This window comes from Scyliorhinus torazame, chromosome 5 (genome assembly GCF_047496885.1).
Source record: "Scyliorhinus torazame isolate Kashiwa2021f chromosome 5, sScyTor2.1, whole genome shotgun sequence".
Classification (NCBI taxonomy): domain Eukaryota; kingdom Metazoa; phylum Chordata; class Chondrichthyes; order Carcharhiniformes; family Scyliorhinidae; genus Scyliorhinus; species Scyliorhinus torazame.
The window spans coordinates 288,582,886-288,601,143 of record NC_092711.1 but is presented as its reverse complement, the minus strand read 5'-3'; the positions used below and the strand labels follow the sequence as shown (position 1 = coordinate 288,601,143).

The 18,258-nt window shown below is 43.8% G+C and overlaps 1 protein-coding gene across 1 annotated transcript in view; it reads left to right on the top strand.

Annotated features, from left to right (window-relative positions):
* alg13 (ALG13 UDP-N-acetylglucosaminyltransferase subunit) overlaps nt 1-18,258 on the top strand; it is a 137,363-nt gene that overhangs the window by 58,863 nt on the left and 60,242 nt on the right. The window contains exons 12-16 of the mRNA XM_072501533.1: nt 3,820-3,898; nt 10,370-10,478; nt 11,165-11,229; nt 12,748-12,848; nt 17,554-17,681. Coding sequence (XP_072357634.1) covers nt 3,820-3,898; nt 10,370-10,478; nt 11,165-11,229; nt 12,748-12,848; nt 17,554-17,681 — 482 coding nt within the window. The remainder of the gene's footprint in view (nt 1-3,819; nt 3,899-10,369; nt 10,479-11,164; nt 11,230-12,747; nt 12,849-17,553; nt 17,682-18,258) is intronic.

Sequence of the window (18,258 nt, the reverse complement as noted above, 5' to 3'; positions counted from 1 at the left end):
GAGAGAACTGAGCTAACATTTCCGGTCTGGATGACTCCTCTTCAGAGCTGATACCTGGGATGACCGGATTGTCCTATGCAGAGAGATTGGAGTTTAGAAGAGAGAACATCTGTTTTGAGATGTATAAAATTATGACTGAGCTAGACAGTCTGGATGCAGGGATGATGTTTCCTGTGGCTGTGGATTCTAGAACAAGAAGTCACAGTCTCAGGACATGGGGTAGGCCATTTTGCACTGAGATGAGGAGAAACTTATTCACTTTAGTGGATGGTGAACCTGTGAAATTCTCGAACACAATGGGCCAGACCACTGAATATATATCAGAAGGAAATAGATTTCTAGAAGTATAGCATGCAGGAGCATGGCTTTGAGATTGAGGATCAGCCATGATCATATTGAATTGCGGAGCAAGATCGAAAGGGCGGAATGACTTCTGCTATTTCTGTGTTTCTATAACCAGCTGCAGTCCTTTTTGTTTTCGTCAGACCTCTCTTCTTTTCATCCAAAAATCTGAAGATAGAAAGTTTATCCATAGCTCAGTTTCTTTTTGCCTTCATGTGTGAATATTTTACACTCTTCTGCCTGTAAGTCTCATCCTGGGCCTCTCTAGAGTGTCAGAATATAAAGGGAAAGTAGTTTTTCTACTGCTGTACAAAGCCATGGTGAAACCACACCTAGAGTACTGTGTACAGTATGTGATACTTCAACCCAATAAAGGATATATTGACCTTGGAAGGAATGCAGCGCCTACTCACTAGAATCTTACTAGGGCTTCAAGGATTATATTCTAAGAGATTATATAAAAGAAGCTTGTGCTCCAGGAATATAGAGGGATTAAGGGGTGAACCACCTCCAACACATTTACATCCTTCCTTGCAGATGACCAAAACTGCACACAATATGCAAGGTGCAAAACTTCACACAATATGCAAGGTGCAATCTCACCAATGTCCTTGGGCGGGTGGGGGATGAACTGACTCCATTTATCCCAATCCCCTTTGTAGCTACCTTTTCCTAGTCCCAATGTTTTTGTTTTAAAAAGAGAATTTAAGCAGGCTTCTCGGGTTAAAGGTGGATTTAGTTTGTTAATTGCTAAAGGCAAGAAAATGATTAAAGAAAGAGTTGATTGAGATTGTAATAATGAAGGAAGAGTACCAAATTACATTCTGAAAGATCTGGAGTTTTTTTTAATGGACATACAAGCAAGCTGAAGGTAACTGAGGATGTAAAATCAGGCACTGGCTGATTTTGCTGAGGTTGATATTCTTGAGAAACAATGGAATCGCCCTGTTTCCAAAGCATCCAGAAAGTGCATGTGTGTGCCATCGGAATGTCTAATTGCAATGACCACAACGCTCAATCATCTATACTTCTAGTTTGACATTTTCTCTCTCTCTCTCTCTCTCTCTCTCTCTCTCTCTCTCTCTCTCTCTCTCTCTCTCTCTCTCTCTCTCTCTCTCTCTCTCTCTCTCTCTCTCTCTCTCTCTCTCTCTCTCTCTCTCCTTTTAGACTCCATTCTCACTTCTAGGGCGAAATTCTCCAGAAACAGCGCAATGGCCGCCGACTGGCGCCCTAAACGGCGCAAATCAGTCGGGCATCGTGCCGCCCCAAGGGTGCGGAATGCTCCGCATCTTTGGGGGCCGAGCCCCAACTTTAAAGGGCTAGGCTGGCGGCGGACGAATTTCCGTCCCACCAGCTGGCGGAAAAGGCCTTTGGTGCCCCGCTAGCTGGCGTGGAAATGACATCTCCGGGCGGCGCATGCGCGGGAGCGTCAGCGGCCGCTGACGGCATTCCCGCGCATGCGCAGTGGAGAGAGTCTCTTCCGCCTCCGCCATGGTGGAGACCGTGGCGAAGGCGGAAGGGAAAGAGTGCCCCCACAGCACAGGCCCGCCCGCGGATCGGTGGGCCCCGATCGCGGGCCCGGCAACCGTGGGGCACCCCCCGGGGCCAGATCGCTCCGCGCCGCCGTTAAGGTAGGTGGTTTAATCTACGCCGGCGGGACAGGCATTTTAGCAGCGGGACTTCGGCCCATCCGGGCCGGAGAATCGCGGGGGGTGGCCCGCTAACCGGCGCGCCACGATTCCCGCCCCCCGCCGAATATCCGGTGGTGGAGAATTCGGCAACCGGCGGGGGCGGGATTGACGCCAGCCCCCGGCGATTCCCCGACCTGGCGGGTGGTCGAAGAATCTCGCTCCTAATCTGTAGAAACGTTTTGGATTTCTTTAATAATTTTCTTGCCTTTAGCAATTAATAAACGCAATCCATCTTTAACCTGAGAAGCCTGCTTGCATTCTCTTTTTTAAAACAAAAACATTGGGACTAGGAAAAGGTATCTGCAAAGAAAATTGGGATAAATGGAGCCAGTTGAGATTGCACCTTGAATATTGTGTGCAGGTTTGGTCTTCTTTGGATGTAAATGTGCTGGAAGGTGGTTCAGACAAGCTGGACTGGATTAATTCTGGGAATGAGCGGGCTGTCTTAGGAAGATAGGCTGGAAAGACTCTGCTTGTTTAGATGAGTGATGGGTGACTTGATTATCCTGAATGGTATTAACGAGGTAGATGCGGAAATTATGTTCCCTCTTGAGGGTGAGTACAGAACCAGGGGACATGGTTTTAAAATTAGTGGTTGCCCGTTGGACCAAGATGAAGAAAAATATTTTCTGAGGGTTGTGTGATTTCAGACCTCTGCCTCAGAAGGCAGTGGAAGTGGGATCACTGAATATTTTTAGCCGGCGGTGGTAGTTTCTTATTGGGCAAGGGAATCGAAGGTTACTGGGGGTAGATGTTAATGTGCAACTTGACACCAGCAGAGCAAACAGGATCTTATTGAAAGGTTGAGCAGGCTCGGACCAAATTACCTACTTCTATTTTGTATGGTCGGATTACAATTTTGGGGGGGATGGGGGGGGGATCCCAGCTAGGTGATAACAAATTGAGATTTCTTATCCGGGTTGGCAAATTTGGGGAACCTCACCTGGAGACCAGTTGTACCAAGATTTTTAGAATTTTTCAAAGGAAATTATAGGATGGATAGATAAACTTCCTCCATGGGTGGGAAGGTCAATGAAGTTATAATCAGCCAAGCTGTTCGGGCGAGAAGCTGGAAAACACAAGTGATAAATTTAGGACTTCTACAAAAGGTGCTGGCTCGACTGATTAATATTAAACCTGGGATCAGTAAGATATTTTGCCAGCCAAGAGAGTGAACAAATATGGAACTAGGATTACAGAGCTCAACAGATGGGTGGAAGACCTTTGAGGGGCTGAATGCCCCACTTCTATATTACTGCAACGGTATCTGAGATGATGGATAATTAACCTGCTAATAAATTAGCTGATTGTAAGTCAATTTGTTGGCTTGTCTCCATAATGAGTAAGCATTTTTCACATTGTGTTGGAAGATTTTTTGATCTTTTTGTTCAATATATAATCTAGAATAAAAAGCACAATTTCACTACAGGCAGCAGAAGCTGTGCCCCCAAAATGGTAGCTATACAAAGGCAGAATCTAGAAGTTGATTTGCATCCGGCAAGATTATCCATTAAATTAGGATAATGTAGCTGATGATATGTTTCATTCATTTCATGTTAAATTGTATCGCTTGAATTAAGTGAACCCGACTACTGTTGTAAATTGTAATTTTCGTCAAATGGATTCACTTCAGGCTACTTGCCAACCACATAGCAGTATTTCCACAGATTTGAGGGTTTCGTTTTTGAATCAACCAATGCATCTTTTTGGGTTTTGAATCAACTATTTTTTAATGTTATTGGAATCATTAGTTTTGTAATTTAAACAAAATTTGCATCTACTTTAGAAAGAACGATGCAGAAAATAGTGATCAAGAGAGCTCGCCAGAAGAGAAAACAGCCAAACCTGGAGCAGAGGAATTGAAGGTATCAAGTTTCATAACCATTTCGCCACAAAAGGAGTTTTGGGAAAGTTATGGAGGAACAAAGGTTAAGTTTAGTACTTTTTTTTTCTTGGCAAAGCTGCCCATTTTCACTGACACATGCTTTACAGTCAGTGAAGAAAACTTAATATTTACATAATGCTTTCACATCAGGATGTACCAAGTGTTTCACTGTCTGTAGATTTTGTTTTTTAACCGGTGTCACTGAATGAGGCCAATGCAGTAAGAAACATGCATGGCGTAAGATTACATAGACAGGTTGGAAAATAGCTCTGATTTTGATGATCATGGAGAGCTTCCTTGTTCCTCAAATAGTGTCATGGGATTTCTTGCACAAGGGGCAGATGGGTTATCTGTATATAAAAGCAAATTACTGTGGATGCTGGATCTAATGGCTGAAGTGGGTGCATGGCCAGTGGGAGAAAAATCACCTGAGTGAGACACTGTCCAAAACGTAGTCTTGCCCTGCTACAGATGTAGAGGAGTACTTGGTGAGTGTTTCAGCTCTATGCAGCATCAGTGGGGAACAAAAAGACCACCTTAAGGTCACCAGAAATTACTCAGTTGATTGGCTGGTAAGTGCTCAAGCGCAAGAAGCAGTGTGTGGAAAAACTTGCATCTGAAATAAGGGAAAGTTTGAGGCATAATATAGTAAGTGATACAATTAGTCCAAAAGAGATATAACATTAAGGAAGGAACTCTGCACACTGGGGTTTAAAATGGTGCACAAGGTGCACAGTGGTGATTATTTAATATATAAAATTCACTAAATGATTTGATTAATTATTTGAAACCCATTTAAGTTAGCACGACGTGATGTGTCAAGCTGCAGCATGTAGGGACTCCTGGATAACCTCGTGGTCCAGGGCAAACATGTCTGCAGTAAGTGTTTACGAGAAGCTTTGGTTCACAGGCCTTCAGCGAGAGGCTGAGTTGCTGGCATTGCGATACATCCAGGATGCTTCGTTCCAGGAGGCAGTCCACATCCCTAAGTTTAGAATCTTGGTTTGGAAAGTGTCAGGGACACTGTGTCAGGTGTGACTGCAGCTGAGGCTGGTAACCGGAGCCAGAGGGCAGGAGTGTCAACCCCTGCAATTATCCAACTGGTTTGAGGTGTTCTTGGTTTGTTTGGATGAGTGTGCAGTCTGCAGGGTGGATAAGCTGACTGGCCATGGCGTAGTGCTACAGGAAGCCATTCAAGTTTGGGGGGGTGGGGAGGAGCACATAAGAATGTAGTGGTAGTGCATAGAATATAGAACAGTACAGGCCCTTCGGCCCACTATGTTGTGCCGACCATTTATCCTAATCTAAGGTCAACCTAACTACACCCCTTCAATTTACTGCTGTGCATGTGCCTGTCCAAGAGTTGCTTAAATGTCCCTAATGACTCAGACTCCACCACCTCTGCTGGCAGTGCATTCCACATACCCACCACTCTCTGTGTAAAGAACCTACCTCTGACATCTCCCTATACCTTCCTTCAATTACCTTAAAACTATGTCCCATCGTGACAGCCATTTCCGCCCAGGGGAAAAGTCTCTGGCTATCCACTCTATCCATGCCTCTCATCACCTTGTACACCTATATCAAGTCACCTCTCTTCCTCCTTCGCTGCAGTGAGAAAAACCCTAACTCCCTCAATCTTTCTTCATAAGATATGACCTCCATTCCAGGCAGCATCCTGGTAAATCTCCTCTACCCTCTCCAAAGCATCCACACCCTTCCTATAATGAGGTGACCAGAACTGGACACACTATTCCAAGTGTGGTCTAACTAGGGTTTTATAAAGCTGCAGCAAAACCTTGCGGCTCTTAAACTCAATCCCTCTGTTAATGAAAGCCAACACACCATACGCCTTCTTAATAACCCTATCAACCTAGGTGGCAACTTTGAGGGATCTATGTACGTGGACCCCAAGATACCTCTGTTCCTCCACACTTCCAAGAATAGTAGAGGACAGCAAGGGGGATTGACACTGTTCTCTGCTGCAGAGAACATAGTCCAGACGGCTGAGCTGTCTGCCTGGTGCAATAGTTTGGGACATATGCTCTAGGCTGGAGAGAAACTTGAAGTGGGAGGAGGAGGAGGATCCCATTGTTATGGTCCATAAAGCTACCAAGGTACTGGAGAAGTGATACGTAAGTTTACAAAGAAAGGGAAATGGCAGCATTGCAAGGTAGCTGTTTAGGTGATGACACCCAGGGTGTGACAGGATGGAACAGTGTACAAACGTGGAAAAAAGCAGCAAATAGGGTCAAAGGGAAAATTATAATGAAACTGTTCCGAATAACAATCGCTAGGGAAACTAATGGGGCTCAAGGCTAAGGACCAATAGGTCCTGGACCTGATGTGTTGTATCCTAGGATATTAATGGAAGTAGATACAGAGATGGCAGATGCACTGGTAGTAGTCTTCCAAGAATCCTCAAATTCTGGAAAAGTCAAAACCCTCATTCAAAAATGGAGGGAGACCAAAAAGACAAGTCTGTATAGGCCAGTTAGCTTTCCATCTGTCATTAGGTAAATGTCTTCTAGAGAATGTATTAGCAGAGCATTTAGAAACATGTAATGTAATCATGGCTTCATGAAGGGGAAATCGTGCCTGCCAAATTTTATTAGAATTCCTTTGAGGTGGTAATTAGCAAGAAGAATAAAGAGGAGCTAGTAAATTGGATTTGAGCCCCTGGCGTTGGGGGTAATATATTAGCATGAAAAGAGGATTGGCAAGGGGAAGAGATAGTGGACAGGATAAAATTGTTTCCCTTGTCAGAGAATTCTAGAACTAGGAGACAAGTGGCAGAAGGTGTGAGGGGACATGAGAGAGATCTTTTTTAATGCAGACGGCAGTGGGTGTCTGGAATTGGCTGCCCGAGTTGATGGTGGAGGTAGAGACCCTAAACTATTTTTTTTTTAAAGTTCCTGGATCTGCACCTTAAGTGCTGTAAGATAAAGGGCTATGGACCAGATGCAAGGAAGGTGGAATTAGAAAGGTACCTGGGTCGTCTGGCTGGCATGAACAAGATGGGCCGATTGGCCTCCTGTACTGCACTGTAACTTTTCTTTGGTTCTAGTAGAAGAAAGATTTGGGATAAGAGGGGCATTTTCAAGATGGCAACCTGCAACTAGTGGAGCGCCACAGAGATCAGTGCTGGGACCACAATTATTTTACAATGTAACTTAATGACTTGGATGAGGGAAGTGAATGTACTATTGCCAATTTTGCGGATAACACAAAAATAGGTCGGAAGGCAAGTGGTGGATGACTAGAGTCTACAGACTGACATAGACAGGTTAAGTGAGTGGGCAAAATGGAATATAATCTGGGAAAATGTGAAATGATGCTCTTGGTAGGAAGACTAAAGGAGCTGAATATTGTTTAAATGGAGAAAGACTGTAGCACAGTGATTTGGGGGTCCTTGTGCATAAATCAGAAAAAGCTAGCATGCAAGTTTAGCAGGTAATGGGGAAGACAAATGAAATGTTGGGCCTTTTATTCCCAAGGGAATGGAGTATGAAAATAGGGAAGTCTGGCTAAAACTATACGAGGCACTAATTAGTCCACACCTGGAATACTGTGAACAATTTTGGTCCTCTAATCTAAGGAAAGATATACCGGCATTGGAGGCAGTCCAGAGAAGGTTCACTAGGTTGATCCCGGGTATGGAATGTTTTTCTTTTGAGGAAAGTTTGAGTAGGTTGGGCGTGTACACATTGGAGTTTAGAAAAATGAGAGGCGACCTTTTTGAGACCGAGGATTCTCTGGGAATTTGACAGGGTAGCTGCTGAGAGATTGTTTCCCCTTGTGGGAGGATCTAGGACCATAATCCGAGTAAAGGGTCGCCCATTTAAGACTGGGATGAAGAGGAATTTCTTCTTGAGGGCAGACAAAGATATGGAAAGAATGAGATCAAACCCATGAGGCTCATCGGTGCTTACCTAATCTGCTAAAGAGTGCTATTTTGTATGCCACCCTGACACATTACTGCTAATACTAACACCTGAGGAGTCAAAATAAACGTAATTGGGGGAGAAAGAGGGTGAATGGTGGTTGTGAGTTGGGGGTGGTGGGGATAGCTTGTAACCAATTTTAGAAGACTTATGCAAATTCTTTGGAATAGTCCAGAGCAATAAAGCATGCTTCAGGAGATCATGATTATTCATGATGCCAATACTAAATGTGTCCATGTAAATGAAGTGCCCGAAATAACCGTCTGGTAAAATAATTAAACAAAAAAGAAAATTAATTACTATAAGCACACTTTCAAGATTTGTATCTTCCATTTATCATTCTAGCTCATTAACTGAATTTCCCAAATGTAGTTGTGTGCTCCAGTCCTGGAGCAGAGTTTGTGCCTACAGTCCTAAAATGACCAAGCTGACAGCAACTTTACTTCAATTTTTGTGTAATACTCTGTAGCATCCTTTGCAAATGGTCTTGTCCCAAGCTTGCACGGCAGGTGCCTTGGCAGTTACTGCATAATGTTAGATGCTATTGAACTATTCTTATCCAATGCAATGGCTGTTCCGCGTTTTCACTCAAAAGTTGTTGCCCAATTCTATGTGGCACGTTCTGAAATGTACGAAACAAATATTCTTACTGCAGTGTTTCCCTAATTTGCAGTCCTTTTTAGTGAAAGGATTCTGTTCCAGCCATGTTGTGAAAAATTATCCTGTCACTAAATCGTGGTTGATTTTTGGACAAGATATTTTCAGTTACTTGTGTGTGGTGCGAATGCAGATTAAATGCGTAAATCCAATTTCAGCAGCTATATGCTTGGCTGTTTCAACAATTCTGTTGTGGTCCAACCAGATTAATCTGTTCAGTCTTCCAAAATATGCCCTGACTTGATCTCCGGTATGTGGAGAAGTAATTAAGGTTCATTGCACCTCTTTATTAGATGGTGCTTCATGGTGAAAGTGTTCCATTCTTTATTTATTTCTGAAGTTGTGCTCTGCTTTAGTGGAGGATTACTTTAGAATTTTATTAAAAATACCAATTTGAGGATGGAATGGATGAGCTGTTTTTAGTTTTGAATAGAGCAAAATTGTATTTTGTTTGGGAAATAAAATTGGGACAGTTATATGAATGTTTTGGTAACTTCCTCCTTTGACTTTGGCATCAGGCCCATTTTGTAGATTAATTTATCGTGACAATTATTTTGACTCCAGTTTCCAGTCATCCTGCAGTGTCCTAGTTTTTAAAAGAAAAAAGTCTTCCAGTGCTTGAATAAACCAGATTACAATTGTTGTGGAGGAAATTATCCAGTTTCATTTTCGGCCTCTGAATTTCTATTATTTACTTAAAATTCTGCTCACTCAAAATGCAATATTGAAAGTTCTGAACCACAAGTAGGAATATGAGTTGTGATTGCTCATTAAGTATATAGAATATAACACCGAATATAAGAATAGAGAGGTTTTACTGAAGCACTATAAAATACTACTTGGACCACAAGTTGAGTACGGTGTGCAGTTCTGGTCACCGCGTTACAGAAAGGATGTAATTTCACCGGAGAGATTACAGAGGAAATTAATGAGGATGTTGCCAGGACTGGAAAACTGCAGTTGAGGAATAGGCTGGGGTTGTTCTCCCTTGACCATGAGAGACTGGGGAGATTTGATTAAGGTGTACAAGGTTGCCAGGGTCCTCAGTAGAGTGGATGGGAAGGATCTGTTTTCCTTCGCAGAGAGGTCAATGGCTAGGGGGAGGTTTTAGATTTAATGGATGGTAGGTGGGGGGGGGGAGGGAGGAGGGAGGGGAAAGAGAGGAGAGCATGAGTAAATTCTTTTCACCCAGAGTTGGCAGTGGCCTGGACAGTAGAGGCAGGAACTCTCAACTCCTTTAAAAGGTGTCTGGGTATGCACCTGAAGTTCCATAACTCCAGAGCTATAGATCAAGTGTTGGAAAATAGAATTAAGTTGGGTGGCTCAGGGGCTGGTTTAGCACACTGGGCTAAATCGCTGGCTTTGAAAGCAGACCAAGGCAGGCCAGCAGCACGGTTCAATTCCTGGACCAGCCTCCCCGAACAGGCGCCGGAATTTGGCGACTAGGGGCTTTTCACAGTAACTTCATTGAAGCCTACTCGTGATGAGCGATTTTCATTTCATTTCATTGTTTGCCAGGGATGGACACGATGGGCTTCTTCTGCGCTGTAAATATTTCTATGTTTTCTAAATGTCTGAAAAGAAGGAATGTGTAAGCTTGTCAGGAGAGGGCAGGGGAATGACAGGGCGCATTGCTTCTTGGGATGAAAGGCCACCTGTGTTCTCTCAATTCTATGATTCTTTGCCCCAGTAAAACCTCTCTATTCTTATATTTGGTGTTATATTCTATATACTTAATGAGCAATTACAACTCATATTTCTACCAGTGGTTCAGAACTTTCAATACTGTACACCTGCTGTCAGCTATAGGAAGATTTGGTGTCTGAATTCATTCGATTTCTGCATTTCAGATTGCTGATGGGCCATCAAAGATGCCGTTTCCTTTTAAGGTGTTGAAGGCATTGGATTCAGAAATTTACCGCAATGTGGAATTTGATGTCTGGCTTGATAGCAGGAAAGGTATAGTAAGCCACATTTATTGTTTTTGGGAGGATAGATGCAATGCATGTAAATTGGCCATCGGCCTGCAGGCATTTAACTAAGCATAGCTATAAAATGAAAAGAGGACTTGTGGCAAGATCCTGTTTGATGCTAGAATCAAATAATGGTTTTAAATGAAAAGCTGAAGTCAACCTTCTCTTACAGTCAACCTTATGTGACTTCCAGTGGCCAGACTGGAATCCACAAAACACGGTAACACTGGGTGGGATTTCCACCCCCCCCCTCCCCTCCCAAGCGCGATGTGTTTTGTGGTGAGCTTCCAGTTCTGCCAGTGTCAACTGGATTTCCCACCCTCCACTGCCCGTGGGACCAGACAGTCCCACTGGGAGAAACAGCCATCCCACCCAACAGAAAATCCCACCCTATGTAGCCTGGACTAGAAATCCACTGCTGCTGGTTGGCTACCCATTGTTTGGAGTTTGTGGGAGTAAACTGCATTGTGTATTTTAATAAATTGAACTGTGTATCCCTGATAATCATCTGTTACTTCCCATTTCCTATTTTTGGTTAGAAACAAAATAAATGGATACTATTTAAAGTATACAGTTGATTAATTTGTGAGCTTATTTTTTTGGTGAGGGGTTATATTTCAGGTATATTTTTGTTACATTTTACAAGGCATCGGTGTTTTATTCTTATTGCAGAACAGCAGAAGGTGGACTATATGGTGGTTTCTGGACGACATTACTGTTTAGGGGACAAATGTCAGGTGAGCTATCAAGTTCAATATGTTTTAAATGAATGAAAATGTTAGTTTTAATCAGTAGGTAAATTCTGACATTTTTATGGAAAAGACCTAGGACTCAATTCTCCCATCGGGAAACTAAGTCCCAGCGCCAGAGTGAAAACCGGAGTGTTTCACTCCGGAGCGGAGGCTGCTCCCAGCCCCCTATTCTCCCGTCCCCGGGGGGCGCTAGGAGCGGCACCGCGTCATTTATGCGCGGCGGGCCTTGCCGCCGAGTAAATGACGTCATCCGCGCATGCGCAGGTTGACCGGTGCCAACCCGTGCTTGCGCGGTTGCCGTCCTCCCCCGCAAGAAGATGTCGGATGGATCTTGCGGGGCGGCGGAGGAAAGGAGGTCCTCCTTCAGAGAAGCCGGTCCGCCGATCGGTGGGCACCGATCGCGGGCCAGGGCCCCCCCCAGCGTTCTCACGCTGTTCCCGTGGCAGCGACCAGGTGTGGACAGCGCCGGTGGGAATCTGTTGTGTTTGGCAGGCCGCTCGGCCCATCCGTGCCGGAGAATCACCGGTCGCCCGTAACAAACTGCGAGCGGCGATTCTCCGAGCGGCCAGCCGTGATTCTCGCCGTGCCGGTTTAGGGAGGTGGGAGAATCACGTGTGGGTGCCGGGGCGGCGTGGCGGGACTCGCGCGGCGCCCCGGCGATTCTCCCACCCGGCGTGGGGGGCGGGGGGGGTGAATTCCGCCCCTAACTCTTGGCCATCAGGTTTAAACTGTTGGTGGCTGTCCAGAACTTGCATGCCCCCCTGTTTTTATACTGGGTTATATCTTGAATGTGAATTTTTCCAAAATAAAGAACTTGCATTTATATGACTCTTTCATGGTGTTGTGGCATTGCTCATGAATGACTTTTTAAACTGTCCTGCAGGAAAACCTAGCAAGCAATTTGTATACTGCACAGTCACATAAAAGACAATTGAGAGATATGACTGCTAATCATTGTGAATGGAGATGGTAGGAATAGTTTAAAAATAACAGATGAGCCATTAAAATGTTTGAACTTCTTTGCAATGGACAAGTTTGTAAAACTTTTTGTTTTGGGAAGGCCGCCAGACCCCATGCCTCTTACAGTACGAGCTTGGGGTGCATAATTACCCCAGCCATTTCTCCCTCAAGTAATATAGGGTGCTGTCTGGAACTGAGCACAAGTACACATGCACGTTTTATCACCACCGTTAAAATGTTACGGATGATTTTAAAATTCGTTTGGGGAGGTGGATCGTGAATAGAAGTGGGGAATCATGTCATAATTGGCTAATGTTTTAAGAAGCAAAATATAATTTCCATTTACTGCGTTGTACGGTTCCAGTTTTATATTCAGCAATTTTTGTTTATTCTGCTCTGCACGCATGTTAAAAGCCGAATGGCTAAGAATGTAGGAATAGATGTCTTTACACCTTATTCGGTGAAATAAGCTAAATTAATCTAATTACATAATTTGTTCTTTAACACATTCAAATTCAATTTTAAATAAAATTCTCTCTACAGGTGAAACTTGAGCAAGGAGAAAAATACTACAATGCTCATATCCAAGAAGCAGGACAAGATGGCAACTCGGTGACTGTCTTCATAGAAGAACTAGCTGAAAAGTTAGCTTTTGTTTGCTACAACTACCACAGCTCTTTCACTGGTTCAATATCTGAAATTAACACACACTGTTTTTTTGCAATATCACCTAGTTATGTAATTGTGGCAAGAGTAGAAGAAACTGGTCAAAAGTGACCCTACTCAAGAGTAGGGGATTCGATGACTTAAATTGAGTACCATCTTTTCCTCCTGGGGATAGAAAATATAATTGGAGTCGTACCGAATTGTAAATCTTCTGCAGTTCATAGAAGTGAAGCTGCTAGACTGCAGTTGCCGAACAACTGAGCCCAAATCTACAATATTTCTTGATTGCTTATTTTGAAAAATGTAGTTAATGGAAATATTAATATCGTATGGCATATATGAAATTAACTTAAAGGATATTGAACCACGTGCAATTTTAAGTCAACTGTATTTGAAGTTAATAGCATGAATGGTAAGACTTTGAAGCAATATTTCTTCTCAAACATGGGTTACTTGAAACAGTTTCTAAATGTGGAGTTGCTCCAATCTAGCACAGTGTTGAATTGTCAAACTTGGCTGAGATATTAACATTGTCAATAATGGGAGGAAAGTTGTCCGTGATCAAAATGGAAACACAATACTGGAATTAGCAGCTCTGGCAGCATCTGCAGAGAAAAGAACAGTTTTTTTTTTCAGGTGGTTGAAACTTTTTCCATGAAGGTTTTTTTAAAAAATATTTTTATTTTTCATATTTTTCCCCAAAATGGCACCTGCCATCGATAAACAATAATCAGTAAAGAATATAATGTCAATCTCCATATCAATAAGAACGATCCCATCTTCCCACCAAATCCCAAACATTAGTCCGCATGTTAACATAAACAATGACAAAATGGAATCCGGAATCACTCATAGTCACCATCAACACACACAGTCCTCTCTCTCTCTCTCTCCCCCCAACCCTCCCAACCACCCCCCGCAACTAATGTTCGATGTTATCCAGTTCTTGAAAGTGCATAATGAATAATGCCCATGATTTGTAGAACCCCTCCATCCTTCCACTCAGTTCAAACTGAACCTTCTCAAGAGTCATGAATTCCAACAGGTCCCCCCCCCTGCCACGCCAGGGCACAGGGTGGAGAGATTGCTCTCCATCCCATCAGGATTCACCTTCGGGCGATCGACGAGGCGAAGGCTACAACATCTGCCTCCTCACCCATTTCCAACCATGGTTGGTCCGACACCTGGAATATGGCCTCCTGAGGGCCTGGGATCAGTTTCACATGCACCATTTTAGAGATTACCCTAAAAACCTCCTTCCAGTAATCCTCCAGCTTCGGACGGGACCAAAACCTATGAATGTAATTTACGGGGCCCCTCCTGCAACGTTCACACGCATCTTCTACCCCTTCTAAGGATCAGCTCATCCTCACCCTTGTGAGGTGTGCTCTATATACCACCTTCAGCTGTGTCAGACCCTCTTTCCATGAATGTTAACTCTGTTTCTTTCACCACGAGTGCAGCCAGAGCTGCTGAGTATTTTCAGCAGTTCCACTTGATCATTTCAGTTTTCCAGCATACAGAGCATTTTACTTTTTGTGTTGGTCACAGTAGAACTAGCTCGTTCACATTCTTGGGTCCATACTTCGACTGTTCTGCACCCCAATCTACATGAAACATTAAAAAAAACATTTTCCTATCTTCGGCAGGCAAGCCATTTTACTCGTTACTCACTATAGTGCGCCACCTAGTGCAAATTTCTATGAAATGTTGTCTGCCAATGGACAGTCATTGCTTTGCACTTCTCTTTCAGTACATTTATTGGTGTTGCAGTTGTTTGACTACCTCTCCATAAGAGGTCTTGTGGTGTTTGCTGCTTGACCCCTGTATCTAGGAAATAATTTGGGCTAGGTAATCAGTTGGTCTGACGAGTGCTGTTTATTTTAATAACTAGTTATACAATGTTTTGAAGTTGCTCACTTTGAGATGTAGGACTTTGAGATGTGGCTAATGTCGAGGAAATTAGAGAAATTTTCAGTCCAGCTGTTCTGTTATATCATCAAACCTCAAAAGGCTTTTTAAAAAAACATTCGATCAGATGTTTGAACTCTTTCATAAAAGGGAACAATTGAATACACTTGGAATAGGCCAATTAGTATCTATAAAGGGGAAAAAAATACTTAATTTTTAATTCTTAAAGAATGATATTCAAAGAAGGCATGGTGGCACAGTAGTTAGCACTGCTGCCTCACAGCACCCGGGACCCAGGTTTGATTCCGACCTAGGGTGACTATGAGGAGATGCATTCTCCCTGTGTCAGTTTCCTGCGGCTGCTCTGATTTCCTTCCACAGTCTGAAATGTGTCAGTGAGGTGAATTGGCCATGCTAAATTGTCCCTTGAGTCCAAAATGTTAAGTTGGGTTACGGGGATAGGCTGGGGGCGTGGCCTAGGTAGGGTGCTCTATCGGTGGGTTGGTGGAGACTTGGTGGGCCTAATGACCTCCTTCTGCACTGTAGTGCTTCGAAGGCCAAATAGATTCCAGTCATAGGTTAATATTACTGCAACATTAGTAAGGCTTCATTTGGAATATTTTAGATTCCTACCTCAGCATAGACTTCTAGGGTGCGATTCTACCATCAGGTGGCTAAGTGCCGGCGTAAAAATGGGAGCGTTTTACTCCAGCGTCGGCGCAGGTTCCGAGACCCGATTCTCCGGGCCACGGTTGGGCCGGCGCCAACTAGCGCATGCGCAGTGGCCTTCCCCGCGCCGGCCCCGATGCCAAATGGAGCAGGGCTACAGGAGCCAACACGGAGGAAAGGAGGCCCACTGATGGGCCGGCCTGCCGGTCGGTGGGCCCCGATCGTGGGCCAGGCCACTAATGAGCCCCCCCGCACAGGCCGCCCCCGGACCCTTCAACAACGGCGAGGTCCCGCCGGCTCAGAGGAAGTTAGAATGGTGTCGGCGGGACTAGCCTTTCTGGTGACGGCCGCTCGGCCCATCTGGGCCAGAGAATCAGCGCGCTGGTCCGGGCCAGAGAGTCGGCACATACCCCAACCGGTGCTGCGCCAGCCCAAGTGGTGGCAGTTCTCTGCTCTGCGGAGAATCGCGTTCCAGCATCGGGGCAGCGTGGTGCGATTCGCACGGCCCGCTGGTGATTCTCCGACCCGGCAGGGGGTCGGAGAATTCTGCCCCTGAATTTTGGGGGAGACCAGGATGCGACCACTGAGCTATGAAGATGGACTTGGTGCCTTTCTTGTACTTAGTAGAAAGATAGAAAACTAGAGCAGGGGATCTAATCCAAGATTAGCTAGTGACATCGAAACAAACCTGTTGGACTTTAACCTGGTGTTGTAAGACTTCTTACTGTGCTCACCCCAGTCCAATGCCGGCATCTCCACATCAAGATTATTAAAGGCATAGACAGTGTGCAAACAGCATGTTTGAGGTGATGAATTGGGTGGAATACTCATCCAAATAGAGGAATCTGAGACTGGGAGAAGTCTCCAGTTTTATTGTTCAGTTGAAGCAACCTTGTAACAGTTGATTCTTTGCAGTCCTTCAAGACGGTATGAGGTGTTTCTGCAAAACACGAGTAAACACAGCAAGAGGAAATTAGACAAACAGGTGGTTTAATGGATTTGGGGACACACTTACATAAGGGGATAGCAGAACAATTCGTAACAGCAGGCTGCTCCCAGTGTAGTATTTGGGAGTGTGGTGATTTATTGAGGAGAAATAAAGTTAGCTGAAGGTTGGAGACTAACTGGCCTATTTTCATTCTGGATATATGAACAAAAGCACATAATCCAAAATGTTGTGCTTGATGGTGGATTTTATATTAACAGATCTGCACTCTATTGGGTAATTTGAGCTTTATTTAATCAATTAACACCCCCCCCCCCCCCCCCCCCTGAGTTATCTCCTTTGTCCCTTTTTTATTTCAATCCTATTTAACAGCATGTTTATCTTTTACTTTTTCAACAGTTTTACCCAAATACTAACTTGCCTTTACTGATGAAAGCTGATGGGCTTGCTGTGTATTTCCATTGTTGTATAGAAATACAACTTGGCATTAAGTAAACAATGAATTGTATGGGACATGAGGATTCCAAGCCTAATCTCAGATCCGTATTGAGTATCCGGCAATGGATACGTGTACAATTTGACATTGTGTCTGATCTGTAAAGATTTTCATTGGAATGCTATCCCATTTGTCCTGGTAGAAATGTGTGTGTACATCAGTTGAGAACACGTGAAACTCCTCTCTGCACTGTTGTCCAGACGCGTGCATGTCATGCGTACTTGAGCAAGGTAATTGGAGGGTGGCTGTTGCTTGCTTGCCGAACTATGTCACAGCATAGCAAGACTGCTTGCAGAAGTAAAAGGAAGATGATGTGCAATTCTAGAGAAAAACATGTCTTCTATTGTCTTCTCATTGCTTTTCCTTCCTGTACCCCTCGATGGCTGACCAGCTTGTGTGAAGTGGCAGCGCCTGCAATTTCCTAGATCATTTTTTTGTGTATTGATTTGAAAACAAATATATATGTGAGAAAAGAAGGCGTCTAAACTGTTTGTTTCCTAAAGGAACAGCTCTCGTATTGCCAAGTAAAATAAATGGAGTGTTACAAGATGAATAATTCAGTAATGACATAGCATGTGGTTCAAATGCAAAGTTCGTTAGAATAATCACATTGAGGTTTATCTTTGAAGTTTTTGTGAAAAATAATTTTAATTGCTCCCAGGCACACTGTTCCTTTATCAAACCTGAAGCCTGTGACTCAAGTAACAACGGTTCCTGCCTGGAATATTGTTTCAAACAGAAAAGGTGGAAACTACCAGAAGATACCTAGTGGATATGTTTCGGAGTTAGGTTAGTAATGAGACAAATGCAATCATAACCGATAAAATCTTGAAACTGGATGTTATGAATTACTGATTAAACTGCAGGAGCTTTGCAGCTTGTCACACTGAACACCCATTTCGAGCATTTCCTTGGGAATTAACAAATGTTCAACAAATGACCAATGTAGATGTGTTACTACGAAGTTCTTCAGAGTCTGAAAATAAGGTGATACTCAGGAAAGAGGAAACCAATGGCATCTTTCATTACTCTGTTCTTAGTACAAATCTAGCCCAACTTGTGTTTATATGCTAAATTTGGTTGCCAAATTTGCCGACGACACAGGTATGGCGGCTACAAAGTGACACAGTTTTAAGTGAGTAGGCAAAGATCTGACAAATGACATTTCTTTGCGGGAGTATGACTTGTCCATTTTGGCAAGAACAATAAAAGAACATTTTATCTAAATTGTGAGAGAATGCAGAGCTGCGGATTTCAGAGGGGTCTGAGTGTCCTGGTGCTTGAATCGCAAACTGCTATTATGCAAGTAATTAGGAAAGCTAATAGAATGTTACCATTTATTGTGAGGGGGAATTGATTACAAAAG